We start from the raw sequence: 15,068 nt of genomic DNA, 5'->3' as shown, positions 1-15,068 counted from the left end.
CAGTTATTGACGGTGTTCCAATTTGGAAATTTTGGATCAATGACAGTCTTTTAAGGCACACATTGACAAGTTAATAAAGAAAAGAGTTAAATTAGCATTGTTATATAGAAACAGAGCTCGTCTAAAAGTTGTTCCAGCAGCGATTGTATCAGTGTTGGACTATGGTGCTGTGATCTATATGTATGCAGCTCTGTCAAAACTGGAATCCTTAGATGTTGTTTATCACAGTGAGTTTTATTGCTGCTGACAGACGTTAAACCATCACTGTGAGCTGTTCTGTAAAACTGGCTTGTTGTCTTTGTACAGAAGAAGGAAGCAGCATTTATTGATTCTTATTTATAGAGCTCTAAAACAGCTTCCACGCGATATTTCATCTTTCCTTTCAGCCAGAAAAAGTAAAATATGTATTAGAAACAATGACTGGCTGGTGCTGAATGTACACTCTCATCAACTGAGTGCTAAAATAATAACCTCTTACATTTTAGTTCATTTAAAATACTTTTAAACAGCTCGGTAGATGAGAGCATTAGGTGTAATTCTGTGTAACGTCTGACTTGTTTTATTTATTTTGTTTATTCTAATTGTTTTATTGATTCAGATATTTTATGTTTGTTATTATCTCTGTTTACTACATTATTGTATTATGTTGTTAAATATGTTTTACAGGGCTCCACTGCAGATGAGGCCTAGGTCTCAGTGGAATAAACTGCCCCTGTATAAAATAAAGGGAATAAATAATAATAATAAAAATAATAATAATAATAGTAAAAATAATAATAACAACAACATTCCACCAATTAGCATGGTGTTAACTGCATATGTAAATCATCTTCAAAGCATGTGGAGTTCAGTAATGTCTAATAAACTTGATTATGTGGTTTCTAACTCACTGTTATTTACCCTAAGGAAATCTGATATATGGCGCCATATATGCTCATGTATCATATCAGGCGAATATTTCAACATTTATGTACATGTATATTGTGTACATTTAGGTAAATATTAAATATTGGATATATGTGCTAAAATTATATATATATATATATATATATATATATATATATATATATATATATATATATATATGTATAGTGATTGTGAGTAAACACATATGCATGATATCTGGAGCCACAGTTAAAACTTTTATTACTATTATTATTATTATTTTATTATTAATTTTATTAAAATTTATTATTAAATTATTTAAATGTTATAGTAAACAATATTTCCATTTATTTCATGTTTTAATGATTTTATTGTATTTTACACTAATTTTCACTATGTTATGAAGTATGTAAAAGAAACTAGGAAGACGCATGTCTGAATATTATTTTAAAAAGTGAATAAAATCAAACTTATTTTATATCTGTTGAGCTGTTTACATTCATATTCATATGTATACAGTCTTGCGTACAAGTGTGGACAACCAGAAGCTGTATAACAGGATGCTAGCATACGAGTAATTCATGTTTTCTATCATACACTGTTAAATAAATGCGTTACACAGGTATGTTTGTACATATATATCTTGACATCTGGCTCAAATATATATCCCATATTTGAAAATATACGGCATTAATTTGTCATTTATATCCATATGTGACAAAAATACACTGGATATATGGGAAATCCACACACGTTAATACATGTCATATATTTTAAATCCTTATATATCACCACATATCAGATGTCTGTACAGGTATGAACATGGACTAAAGCACATTAGCACAGATTGAAGCTGCTGTACAGATGACGACACTGTTAGCAGCAGTGAAGCAGATCAGACGTTTCCAGGAAGAGGAGTGAATCAGCGGTGATTCTGGCAGAAGTGTGTGAGTAATAATGAGCCATTTCAGGCTCACAAACACAACTTATAACCGCAGGGCGTTTGTACAATGAGGAAGACGCTACGCACAAACCAGCCAAACAGAGAACAAAAACGGGTTGTCATGGAAGATGATCACAGAGAGCTCATGCGGCAAGAATACCACCATCTCCAAGACAAACACTGAGCTCTGAGTGTGTGTGGAGTTGAGAGAGGGGAATTCACCTGACTGATCATATGACGCCGGTGTGATCGTATGTCCTCAGAAACACAGCGAGAAATGCTTTTGCTTTCTGAATGTGCTGCTCAGCTTGTGTGACCAAACTAAGCTGAAAGAAATTTCACCGTGTATGAAATCTGCTCTTCAATCGCTCTAAAGTGGAAAAACCCCCTTCCTGTTCTGCCAAGAACAGATCAGTTTCACTTCTGCAGCGCTGCTGTTGAAGGAGTCTGTGCAGAAAGCACTGCGCAAATAAATCAGCAATGGCTGCCAGCATACAGACTCCATATCACTCTGTAATATACAGTAAATAATACTGGGTTTTATACACAGCAATAACATTAAAACCACCTCCTTGTTTCTACACTCACTTATCAGCTCCACTGACCATAGAGTTTCACTCTGTAGTTCTACAGTTACAGACTGTAGTCCATCTGTTTCTCTGCATACTTTGTTACCCTGTTCTTCAATGGTCATCACCCCCACAGAGCAGGTATTATTTGGGTGGTGGGTCATTCTCAGCACTGCAGTAACACTGATGTGGTGGTGGTGTGCTGGTGTGTGTTGCGCTGGTCTGAGTGGATCAGACACAGCAGTGCTGCTGGAGTTTTTAAACACCTCAGTGTTGCTGCTGGAGTGAGAACCAAAAATATCCAGCCAACAGCGTCCTGTGGGCAGCGTCCTGTGACCACTGATGAAAGACTAGAGGATGACCAACACAAACTGTGCAGCAGCAGATGAGCTATCGTCTCTGACTTTACATCTACAAGGTGGACCGACCTGGTAGGAGTGTCTAATAGAGTGGACAGTGAGTGGACACAGTGTTTAAAAACTCCAGCAGCACTGCTGTGTCTGATCCACTGCCATTACTGAAGAACCCTGGAAGAACCATCTTTTTAAAGTGTATATAAACTACAAAGTGAAAGAAAAATACTAAAAAGCAAAACAGGATGTTTTAAGGTAAACATTACAGAAAAGTCACATTGATTTCACGTGTAGTTTGCTAAAACCACATGTTCACAAGTAATCACACGGTTTTCACATGTGGAATGGGAAGTTTTAAGGTGAAGTCATGATGAGGTCATTAATGAGTGGTTTGTTTTAGATTTATATTACATACGAGTCTCTGATTTCACACATCAGTCAGCTAGTAAAATCACTGTTTAGTTAAAGTTAAATTATATTCATGAAAAATTACATCAACTGAAACGAATGTCTGTCAGAATCTTTAGCTCTTTCAAATCGATACTGGTGACAAAAAGTTTATATTGGTCAGGCCCTTCACCACCAATCTGTCCACTTTAATCCACCATCGTCAGTCGCTAGTCTATTCCAGAACTGAGCTGTCCTGGTGAAAATCACAGAGTGCTGTAAAAGACAGAACTATCAGCCGCTCTCGCCTCACTGAAGGCAGCTCAACAGGCCAGGAGATCAGGACTGATCCGTCCACTTCAGCTTCAAATGGACGTTCCTGCGGCTCTCCTGACCGCGATAATGCTCAGCACTGCCGGGGGGCGCTGCAGACACAGAAACCCCTCTGTTCTCCACTCTGGATCAAAGATTTTAGAGAGTCTTGAGTCACGGAGGCGCTGGCAGGATCCGTCCACGGAGGATAAAGGAGGATTTACAGGGTTTGACATCAGGTGTGTTTGGACTGATCTGTCAGAGCCACTATGACACGGGAAAACCTGCCTTTTCTCTCTGTTCTCCAGCCAAAGGAGGGTTTGCTTGAGGGAGTTTTTTTGGTGAAGGAAGCTCATGCCCCACCAATTAGCATAGTGCGTTTTCAGGTGCTATCAAACCTGTGGTGGAGAAGTTCTTGTGTGTTGTATCTCCTCTTGATACTTCACACGAACAGAGATTATAAATCTTGTGTCTGTTGTTCCTCATATTATCTGTGAAGAAGTTCAACAAGCCTGAAATTATCACTATTGCTGCTCAAACAGTGCAGGAGAGCAAAGAAAACAAACAGTGGTTTTAATCCTTATTTCTCATTTTCATTTCATTTCATTTCTCAGGCAATTATTTTGCCATTTTTCTCTTTTAGTCAAAAATCTCAAGTGCCATTTTTACCATTTTTGGCAAAAAAGTTAAAGTGCATTTTTACTATTTTTGGCTAAAATGGGGCAGTCATGGGTCATTAGGGAACCAGCCTTGTGACCAGAAGGTCGCCTGTTCGATCCCCTGAGCCGACAGTACGTGACTGAAGTGCCCTTGAGCAAGACACCTAACCCCCAACTGCTCCCCTAGTGCTGTGGATAGGGCTGCCCACCGCTCTGGGCAAGTGTGCTCACTGCCCCCTAGTGTGTGTGTGTTCACTAGTGTGTATGTGGTGTTTCACTGCACGGATGGGTTAAATGTGGAGGTGAGACTTCCCCGTTGTGGGACTAATAAGGGTCACTTAAATTAAAAATCTAAAGCGCGATTTTGACCATTTTTGGCAAAAAGCATAAAGTGCAATTTTTATTATTTTTGGCCAAAAACCTAAAGTGCCATTTTACCACTTTTGGCAAAAAACATAAAGTGCAATTTTTTGTTATTTTTGGCAAAAAAACCTAAAGTGCAATTTTTGGCAAAAAACATAACGTGCAATTTTTCCATTTTATCGTTTTTTGGCCAAAACATTTTTGGTATCCAACATTTCAGTGCATCCCTAATTCTGAGGCCTGATTTGACAAATATGTCTTGGGGCTAGGGGAAAATAGTATAAAACTTGATTTAACTATCGCTTTAATCCCCGTGACCCAGAAGGATAAGCGGTTTAGAATATTGTGCGTGTGTGTATTGCTTTAATAGCTGCTTCTTTTTATAGACAGTGAGTCATGCATTTTAGTGGTTTGGGAACTCCTAGAAGGGCTTAGATTTATGGAGTACGTCTTGGTGGACTGTGGGAAAAGTGCTGAAACGGTGGTCCAGTCCAGTGCTTTAGCAGAAAGCTGGGGAGAGTATGACCTAGAACAGTTTCCTCACTGCTTCATACCATCAGAATGTGGAAAAGAGACCAAAGAATTTAAAGAGAAAAACACTACAAATAAAATATCACATCACAAACACTCACAGCTCCAGCACTGTGGCCAGTCCAGCTCACACATTGTGAGTTTGGATCTGGACCAAAACAAAAGACCAACATCAGGGGCCTGACTGGGTCTAACACACTTACTTTGGACTGTGTGTGTGTTTATGCACGCATGGTTGTGTGTGTGACTGCTAAGACCATGCCTTCAACAGATGGTTGTAGTATATGAGGAGACTGAGTGCAGAAGAGGAAAGAACTCAGAGAACAGGGGCTGGAGTTCTCTGAGGTAGGACTGAGGAACAGGGAGGAGATGTTGGTGGGGAGTGAAGTCTTCATCACAAGAAACAGAAGGTAGATGTAGAAATGTACAGGACGTTGCACTGGAATGAGGAGGAGCTTTAGGCGTGGCCCTCCTCCCAAAGTTCAGTTATTTCATACCTAAAATAATTTATTGCCGCATTTAAACAAATGCTATCATCACTAATTCCACCTTAGTAGATCATACAGACTTACAGAAGTGAAAAATGATCTGTAAACTTATCCGGTGCAAATATTCCAGTCTAAGGATGCTCGCTGTTGTCCCTTTGCTGTCACAGGGAGGATTCACATTTCCAGTCTCACAAGGGAATCTCAGCACGTGAAGAAAAAGGCTGTGGTTTGTTTGACATTTGTTCCTAGTTTACCCAGTCGATCCTCCTAAAAATGTCTTGCTACTCAGCGCACGTCTTCATCCGCCTTTCTTTTACCACCTGAAGATAACGCCATCCAACATAAGAGCCCAATTTTGGAAAAATGTTATGATGAGCCTGTTGGTCCTTTTTCTGGCAAGGGTCCTTCTCAGCCCTTGCAGCACAAGTCTTACAGTACACAGAAAACTGGTTACACAAACTTCAAATTCATTCGTAAAGCACTTTTTTACAAAGGACATTGCCACAAAGCAGCTTTACAGAAGTCCAGGTCCAAGCCCCTGGTGAGCAAACATGGTGACAGTGGCAAGTGTCCTTGAGAGGAACCAAGACTCAAAAGGGGAACCCATCCATTTTCGCTGAGAAACGCCCAGGTAGCAAAACAACACAACACAAACAATAAGAATTATGAGAATAATGAATAAAGAAACAAAGTTGGGTTGAGAATTATCTAAAAGAATTTAAGACAATATCTAAAAAGAGTGACAATTAAATCCACGACTGGATTTCAATCTCATCAGGAGGGTGGCAGAGGCAGGTGGAGCTTTCTGGTACAGCAGGACGATCAAAGGCACATGCTGGTGGCTCCATGGAGGTTGAACTGGTCCAGAAGACAGACAAACAGTTCAAGGTTGACCTTGTACCAGCTTCAAACTGGACAGGAAGGATCCACTGTTCAGCTCGGCAAGGAGACACACAGATCACCTAAGAGATTTGACACTCGACTCAGACTCGCACCTAAGACACTCGACACAGACTCACACCTCAGAGACCCGAGACTTGTTTTGGACTCACACCTCAGAGACTCGACACTTGACTCAGACTCGCACCTAAGAGACTCAACACTCGACTCAGACTTGCACCTAAAAGACTCGACACTCGACTTAGACTTGCACCTAAGAGACTCGACACTCGACTCATACTTGCACCTAAGAGACTCGACACTCGACTCAGACTTGCACCTAAAAGACTCGACACTCGACTTAGACTTGCACCTAAGAGACTCGACACTTGACTCAGACTCGCACCTAAGAGACTCGACACTTGACTTAGACTCGCATCTAAGAGACTTGACACTCGACTCAGACTTGCACCTAAAAGACTCGACACTCGACTCAGACTTGCACCTAAGAGACTCGACACTTGACTCAGACTCGCACCTAAGAGACTCGACACTTAGACTCGCACCTAAGAGACTCAACACTCGACTCAGACTTGCACCTAAGAGACTCGACACTCGACTCAGACTTGCACCTAAGAGACTTGACACTTGACTCAGACTTGCACCTAAGAGACTCGACACTCGACTCAGATTCGCACCCAAGAGACTCGACTCATACTTGCACCTAAGAGACTCGACACTTGACTCAGACTCACACCTCAGAGACCCAAGACTTGTTTTGGACTCACACCTCAGAGACTCCACACTTGACTCAGAGTCTCTGAAGTGTGAGTCCAAAACAAGTCTCGAGTCTCTGAGGTGTGAGTCAAATCTGAGTCGAATGTTTTTACCACACGATACGCTCAACATTGTAGACGTCCCTGAATCTGACCTGGTATGAGGGGTGATGAAGCTGAGTACCAGTTAATTTTAATTATGAATCATGTGAAACTGTTTGATACCACCTAGGCACATGTTGGTGGCTCCACGAAGGCTGAACTGGTCCAGAAGACAGGCAAACAGGTCAAGGTTGACCTTGTACCAGCTTCAAACCGGACAGGGAGGATCGACTGTTGAGCTTGGCAAGGAGACACACAGATCACACACTCTAAAAATGTGATGAGCATATGGGTGTGTTCGGTGGCCTCAGGACGTTGGCATCTCTGATGCATATATCAGTTCCTCACTACTGTTAAAAGGCCTAACAGGAATTTTCGTTTTGTGTATGCAGGCTGACACAGTGAGCTTCAAATGTCTGTCTTGTGCTGAATGTTTATTCCAGAATGCTGCTGAGTTCACAGTGGAAATGCTCTATTGCAACCAACATAACTAAAGTGTTCTACTACATATTGCTTTCCTGAGACTCTATGAGGAATTATGGAGCTGTTAGACCATCCAAAAGTGTCTGTGTTTCTGTTCAGTGCCAGCTCTAAAAAGATGAGTTAACATGCCAAGTGCATGATGACCATCTGGTGCCCAAAGTCAATTATGATTCACACTGTAGTGCAAAAACCAGTCTACTTACTCAAGGTCTGCCTGCTGTTGGCACTTCATCACTGTGGCCTTCTCGCACCTCAGAGACTTGACACTCGACTCAGACTCAAACCTCAGAGAATCGACACTCGACTCAGACTCAAACTCAAACCTCAAAGAATCTACACTTGACTCAAACTCACACCTCAGAGGCTCAACACTCAACTCAGACTCGCACCTCAGAGACTCCACACTCGACTCAGACTCACACCTCAGAGACTCAAGACTTATTTTGGAATCACATCTCAGAGGCTCAACATTCAACTCAGACTCGCACCTCAGAGACTTGAGACTAGACTCAGACTCACACCACAGAGACTTGACATTCAACTCGGACTTGTACCTCAGAGACCCGACACTAGACTCAGACTCACACTGCGGAGACTCAAGACTCGACTTGGACTTGTACCTCAGAAGCTCGAGATTCGACTCAGACACATACCTCAGAGACTCAACTCAGACTTCTACAGACATGAGACTCAACTCAGACTCACACTTCAGAAGCTCGAGACTCGGCTCGGTCTCACACCTTAGACACTCGACACTCGACTCAGACTCGCACCTAAGACACTCGACACTCGACACTCGACTCAGACTCGCACCTAAGACACTCGACACTCGACTCGGACTTGTAATTCAGAGACTTGACACTACACTTAGACTCACACCTCAGAGACTCAAGACTTGACTCAGACTTGTACCTCAGAAGCTCGAGACTCAACTCAGACTTGCACCTCAGAGACTTGACTCAGACTTATACATCAGATACTGGACTCGGAGTCGCACCTCAGGGACTCAACACACAACTCTCATCTCTGAGACTCGACTGATCAAGTCCAGGGCCAATGACAGATGCCTGACTGTTAGTGTTAATGGTTCATGGTGTAGGATTCAAAAGTTCACAGTTACCCAGGTTTGTAGTACCTCATCCATGGTCGGACTAAGACCTGCGGTATGTCTAATCTGCTTTGCTGGACCAGGTAGCTGATGAATGGAACTTAAAAGCTAATACATCACAAAATCAACCAGCTTTCCTTGCCAGAAACATCATCACCACATGATGCACTGAACATTGTAGACGTCCCTGAATCTGACTTTGTATGAGGTGTGACGAAGTACCAGTTAACTTTGATCATGAATCATGAGAAACTTTTGCTTCCACCTATTTTCTCTTCTGTTTATGTACCTTATGTACCCTGTTAATGCAGTTGTGGTGCAACGTGACATTTGTAGTGTTCCATTAATGCAGTGTTCTCTCATCGATTTTAATTTCACAGTAGTTACTTTGGGCAGGGGGGTGTAACGTTACCCTGTTATGGGTAGAAGTCAGGACTGTTTTTGTGAAAAAGGCTTTGTCTGTGTCAGGGTCACGCCTGTTCCCCAGGGGCAGCATTGTTGTAGCTCTTTTGTAGTAAACAGGTTCACATAACTCTGCAGCCGTGATCTACAACTCCCACCTCATACAGGCCCAGGAAGATCAGGATCCACAAAGCCTTTTGAAATGATCTAGAACGTGTATCAATCCCCCGCCCTCCCCACACCCACACCCACCCTGAGCGTCCCACCTACACCGCAGATCTGGCCTGGTTAGAACATTCCCAGTTAGGGCTTTAGAACTAAAGCAGGCCAGGACGGTCCATTTCTGGAGGGCTCATAACCTACTTATGCGACACTTTTGTTCTTTCACAAAATGCCCTTTAGGATACATCCCGGGCTTAGAAATATTAACCCTTATTATTATCATATTTATTAATTTGAACCATTTTTAAATTAGTCATCAGTACAGAATTAACCTTATTAGTTAATTAGAAAAAAGTAAGAAAGTTAAACCCCTTTTCACCTCACATAGTGACCCCCAACACCAGTGACCCAGCTCTCATAAACAGGAGCTGTTCTTCAAAATAATATTACACAAGATATAATAACTCAAAGTACTCATTTTTGATACTTAAGTACATTCACAAGCAAGTGTTTTTGTGGTTTTACTCGAATAGAAATATAAAATACTTTTTCAAGGGTTCTTTAGTAAAGGCAATGGTTCTGATTAGAACATTGAGTTCTATATAGACCCATTTCATGCTTAAATCGTTCTTCAGATTGATGGAGAATATGTTGTATATGGTTCTATATAGCACCAAAAAAGATTCTTCTATTGTTACAAGCTTGACACCCTTTTCAGTGCTATATAGAACCATATACAGCACGTTCTCCATCAACCTGAGGAACCATTTCTGAAGAACAATCTGAAGCATGAAATGGTTCTATAGGCAAGGCAACACAGGGCATGTTTATGTGTCTAGCACATTTCATACACAGCGGCAGTTCAAAGTGTTTTACACAAACAGAAAAATAAAATTATAAATAATATTAAATAATGCAGCTTATAGCATCCTGAGATCTAGAACCTCAGAAAGACTTTTGCAAGGATAAGTTACAAAAACATAGTTGTCATGACAAGCTTATGTAGGTGTTATGCAGCCTTATGAACAGCACCCTTCAGTAAAGTGTTACCAAAATCTTTTAATCTAATGTTGAAAGAATGTTTTAAGGATGTTTGTCGTTTCAAATAAAGTTCCTCTACGGTTACATGTTAACTAAAACAAAACGTTTTAACCGGAACATTCAGAGGATGTTGTGAGGATGCTTTTAGAGAACGTTTCTAGAAGAACTTTCCGGGAACAAAGAAAAAAACTTCCCACTGAAAACGTTAATAGTGTAATATTCACAGAACATTTCTAGAACAAAAACATTTCTAGCTGGGATAACAGCTAAATCCGGCTTCATCATGTTTAGTTTGGACTCGACTAGCTGTCCTGATAGAATTTATAGCTCTAAATACAACCATTTCCTTTACTAAAGACACCTTAAAGGACCATCAACTCTTTTTAAGAGTAGTATTTGTACATTTACTTTTACTTTTACTCAAGTACAGAAATATTTTACTTTGTCCATAACAGATTATCACTGGATTATCATGTATATTTTTATTTAAGTACTACAAGAGGACTACACACCTCAGATTTTCAATCACTTTAGCACCTGTGAACTGTGTAAATGTGATGTGACAATGACTGTGATTTGATTTGATTTTGATTTTGATTTCATTTATGAGCTGTGCCAGTAGTATCTGATCAGTATTGATCATATTGAGTTTCCTTTTCATTGATAAACAGGGTAGAGGGGCCTGATAAACCATGCAGTAACAGACGGGCTACAGTCAGTAACTGTGCACCTAACAGAAGCACCTGTATGGTAGGTGTTTCTTATAAAGTGGCCAATAAAGTGTAGGTACATGGTAGGGCTTTGTAGGTAGGAGTTTGAGTCTGATATCTCCGAGGGTTCCTCAGCCAGGCCGTGCTGGTGTGGGTGTGTACCTGTGAATCTGATATCTCTGAGGGCTTCTCCGTCAGGCTGCTGCTCTCTGCTGGAATCAGGTCGTTGTATTTGGTGCTAATGTCTTCATCAGAGTAATGCAGCCCACCAGGACTCGGCCTCGGGGGAGACCTGCACAGGAGAGAGGTGTCATTTAACATCTGTTTCATCAGATAGCTCCCCTCTGCAGGCTCCGCCCACAAAAATAGACTCAGTTTATATCACAATACCTACATTTAGAGTCAGTTATTCGTTCAACCTGATGAGAAACCAGTGGAATTTGATTCAGTCTGAGACGTCTGTGTGAGAAAGAAGGTTTCTGTTTTGTCTGAAGTGTTCAGGCTCTACCTGCCCAGGTGTTCCTTCTTCACTCACTTCAAAGCCCACAGAGACACATCTGTACATTCCACACATGTACACACACAGCTTTGGGGGGCAGTTAAAGTGCTAGTTTGGAAAAAAAAACTACCCCTTACCCCAAACGTAGTCAATCAGCCAAAGCGTAATAATAATGTCAAGTATTAATAATAAAACTTCCTGCAGTCTCTACGGACTACATACCACATACTTTATATATCATTATTCATGTTGATAATGTTTGTTATTTTGTATTAAAATGTGTTAAACGGCTTGTTTAATATTTCAGGTATTTTCAGTAAATATGCATTTATAGGAAGATTTTTTGTCAATTTATCTATTTTGAGATGTGACTGTCATATTAGAAATATGAGGCAATATAGACATTAGTTTTGTCATAACTTTATGCAGCAGTCTCTTTTTAGAATCATCTACATATATATTTATATGTACACATATACACTATGTGGCCTAAAGTTTGTGGACACCCGATCAGTTAACAGTGAGTTTGTGCTGCAGTAACAGTCTCCACTCTTCTGGAAGGCTTCTAGATGTTGAACATTGCTGTGAGGATTTGATGGAGCATTAGTGAGGTCAGGTACTGATGTTGGATGGTCAGTTCTGGGTCACTCCAACTCATCCCAAAGATACTGGATGGAGTTCCATCACCCCAGAGAACACAGTTCCACTACTCCACAGCCTGATGCTGGGGGGCTTTTTCAGAGTGTCCCATTCTATCGGTCAGTGCTTTTTTACAGAGATTATACAAGCTGTGTGTGCATTTAGACTACTGTGTCAGCAGTGGGTGACCTTAATGCAGCTGAATTCACTCATGAAAAGGGGTGTTCACAAACTTTTGGACATATAGTGTGTGTATATACATGTAAACACACACACAAACATGAAGAACTTTTATCCCAGAATAATTCTATACCTTTATCTACCATCGTACTGCTTTTGTATTGAAATCAATCCAAATTTTGAGCTGTAGTTCACATAAAACAACTTTAATAGAACAGTTCAACACAGAACAGCATTTAATTCTTTACTTTACTTCCACAGATTAGAATCCAGTGACAGTTCCAGTCTCTGAACTGGCCTTCAATGTGCCTTATTTTAACTCTCGTCGTTCTGTCCGGCAGTCACAGTGCAGGTCACATGATTGCTGGAAACTGATGGATTATTAGTGGAAAAACGCTGCACTGTTTCCAGGCTGTTTTACAGCGGAAAGCTGGACGGGGTGACCCTCGCCGTGTGCTATTGTCATCAGTTTTTCCACAGTATGCAGGCACATGGACACTTTCTCGCCTGCAGCTCAGATGATCCAGAGCATTAACCTCCCAAACTGCAGGCCTATTACTAGTCATTAATTCTAAAAACACTATAAATTACTCCGTTATGACCAGAGTGTAAAGCTAATACATTATATATTTTTTTATTCCTCACCCAAATGATTCTGGATCCTACACTGATGAGCTGTTTGCAAATTTTTAATGTGTGCTTTGGTTGTTTCATGTATAAGGAGAACCACTATAGTGGAACCTATTCAAATCTATTAAAGGTTCTGTAGTTCAGTGAGTGAGGAACTGAGGTGTGGACCACATACGTACCCTTTTAAAGGGTTAACAGACTACGTGCAGTATAAAAATGGACCCTTACAGCAATTGTAATGGTGTAATTTTCTATGATTACTCCCGAATGGTGCACACATGTGAGAGTGAAGCTAACGTGCGACTGCGAGAGCTTTACGCTAAAAGCGGGGAAAAGAATGAGTGGAATGAGTCTCATTACTGCTCAGCAGCTGAAATCTGTTAGTCTCCCACATTTCGAGCCAATGCATTTCCTGTTTTGAAAAAAGTGAAAGCCACAGTTTGAATGTTTCTGGCTAAAAACATTGGCTGCAGAGAATTCCAGGCTAGTGATGCTAACTGTAATGGAAACCCAGACAGAGGAAACCCACAGACAGCAAGAGGCAGACAGACAACAAAAACAGACAGACGGATGGAGAGGAAAAGCAGAGCTGCACTGGCCTGGTGTAGACGCCGTTCTTGCGGCAGAAGGAGTTTTTGACGGACAGGCGGCGGTTGTTCAGCTCCAGAGCGGGGAATCGGCCCTCGTCCAGACTGACCATCTCTCCGTGGGTCAGCGCCTTGCAGTTCGAGTTGTTGCCTAGAAAAAAATACATACATACATGAAATCATGAATCACTCATCATGAAGTTCTACCTTTAATGTCAGCATGAATTAATACAATTCAGGTTCTTAGATCAGTGGTTTTTAACCTTCAGTGGCTCCCCTGGTGGCTGCTGGACATCATTACAACATAGACATTTAACCAAAGGTTATTTTAAATGTGACAAATTTAGTTGATTATTAGTGTATGATCATATTTACATCAAGCTTATTGATTGACAAAATACTAGCTAGCTGTGTTTATGTTTTCAGTGTAAGTCAGTGTAAAACATTTATTTTTTTTAATAAAATTGAATTCATCCTTCATGGATAAATGATTCAAGATCCTGAGGCTGAGACCTCTACAAGGAAAGCCTCCACCATATCTCAGACAGAGAAAATCTAGGAAACCGAAAAAACGAGAAAAGCAAGCGTAAACCGAAACGAAGTAAATACAGCAGTGAGCAGTGCTGGGAGTCACTTAAATTAAGCACTGAAGGAGCTTGATTTTCTCCTCTCTCTCAAAGATGAAAGCTTTAAGGGCTGTTTATCTGATGGGGACAGTTTTGGGGTCTACCAGATCTTCCAGGTGGTTGTTAGGAGCCACATTTTCTCTGTTGCTTGTCTTTCTCCTGCATTAAGCAAGTGCATCATCTTATATCTAATCTCCTCACAAATATCTTCTGAAATTAATAACGTGCGTTTTAATTGAAGGATGGTCTCTGACTTTTGTACAGGACTCTAAATATTGATTTATTTACGGAAAATATTGTCATGATTTTTTATGATCTCCACAGATTGTCACATGAATGTATTTAATATGCGATTGAGGTGCCAGATCTAATCTTGGAGGTGCTGAATCCATATCTGTCTGATTCTGGCACAAATGAAGCTCTGTATGCATCTCATATTCCAAATGATTCTTTTGCTGTGATTCAGAATGATGTTTAAAAATACACTGAATACACAAATGTAACCGGAGGAATTGTTCACACAACAGTGGAATTCAGACAAAACACAACACAACAAAAATGTATTTTTACATTTTAGGAACACAAAAATTTTCTTTTGAATAAAAACTTTATCCTAAAAATACTGAGTTTAAGTCAGTAGGCGGAGCCTTATTTTAGGCACGCCCCTGCATTTTAGAGCAGGAAGTGAGGCTGCATCCCTGTCCCTCATGGCCACATGGTGAGCAGTTAGATCCCATTGTTTTGAAGTAAATGT

At 40.7% G+C, this 15,068-nt stretch overlaps 1 protein-coding gene across 1 annotated transcript in view; it reads right to left on the bottom strand.

The window, feature by feature from the left end:
- sdk2b (sidekick cell adhesion molecule 2b) overlaps positions 1 to 15,068 on the bottom strand; it is a 476,580-nt gene that overhangs the window by 13,666 nt on the left and 447,846 nt on the right. Inside the window, exons 43-44 of the mRNA XM_036571933.1 lie at positions 13,701 to 13,839; positions 11,316 to 11,445 (exon numbers count right to left, since the gene is read on the bottom strand). Coding sequence (XP_036427826.1) covers positions 11,316 to 11,445; positions 13,701 to 13,839 — 269 coding nt within the window. The remainder of the gene's footprint in view (positions 1 to 11,315; positions 11,446 to 13,700; positions 13,840 to 15,068) is intronic.

The sequence above is a fragment of the Colossoma macropomum genome, unplaced genomic scaffold, assembly GCF_904425465.1.
Source record: "Colossoma macropomum unplaced genomic scaffold, Colossoma_macropomum, whole genome shotgun sequence".
NCBI lineage: Eukaryota > Metazoa > Chordata > Actinopteri > Characiformes > Serrasalmidae > Colossoma > Colossoma macropomum.
Note: the sequence above shows the minus strand (reverse complement) of the source record. Positions and strands in the feature narration are given on the sequence as shown.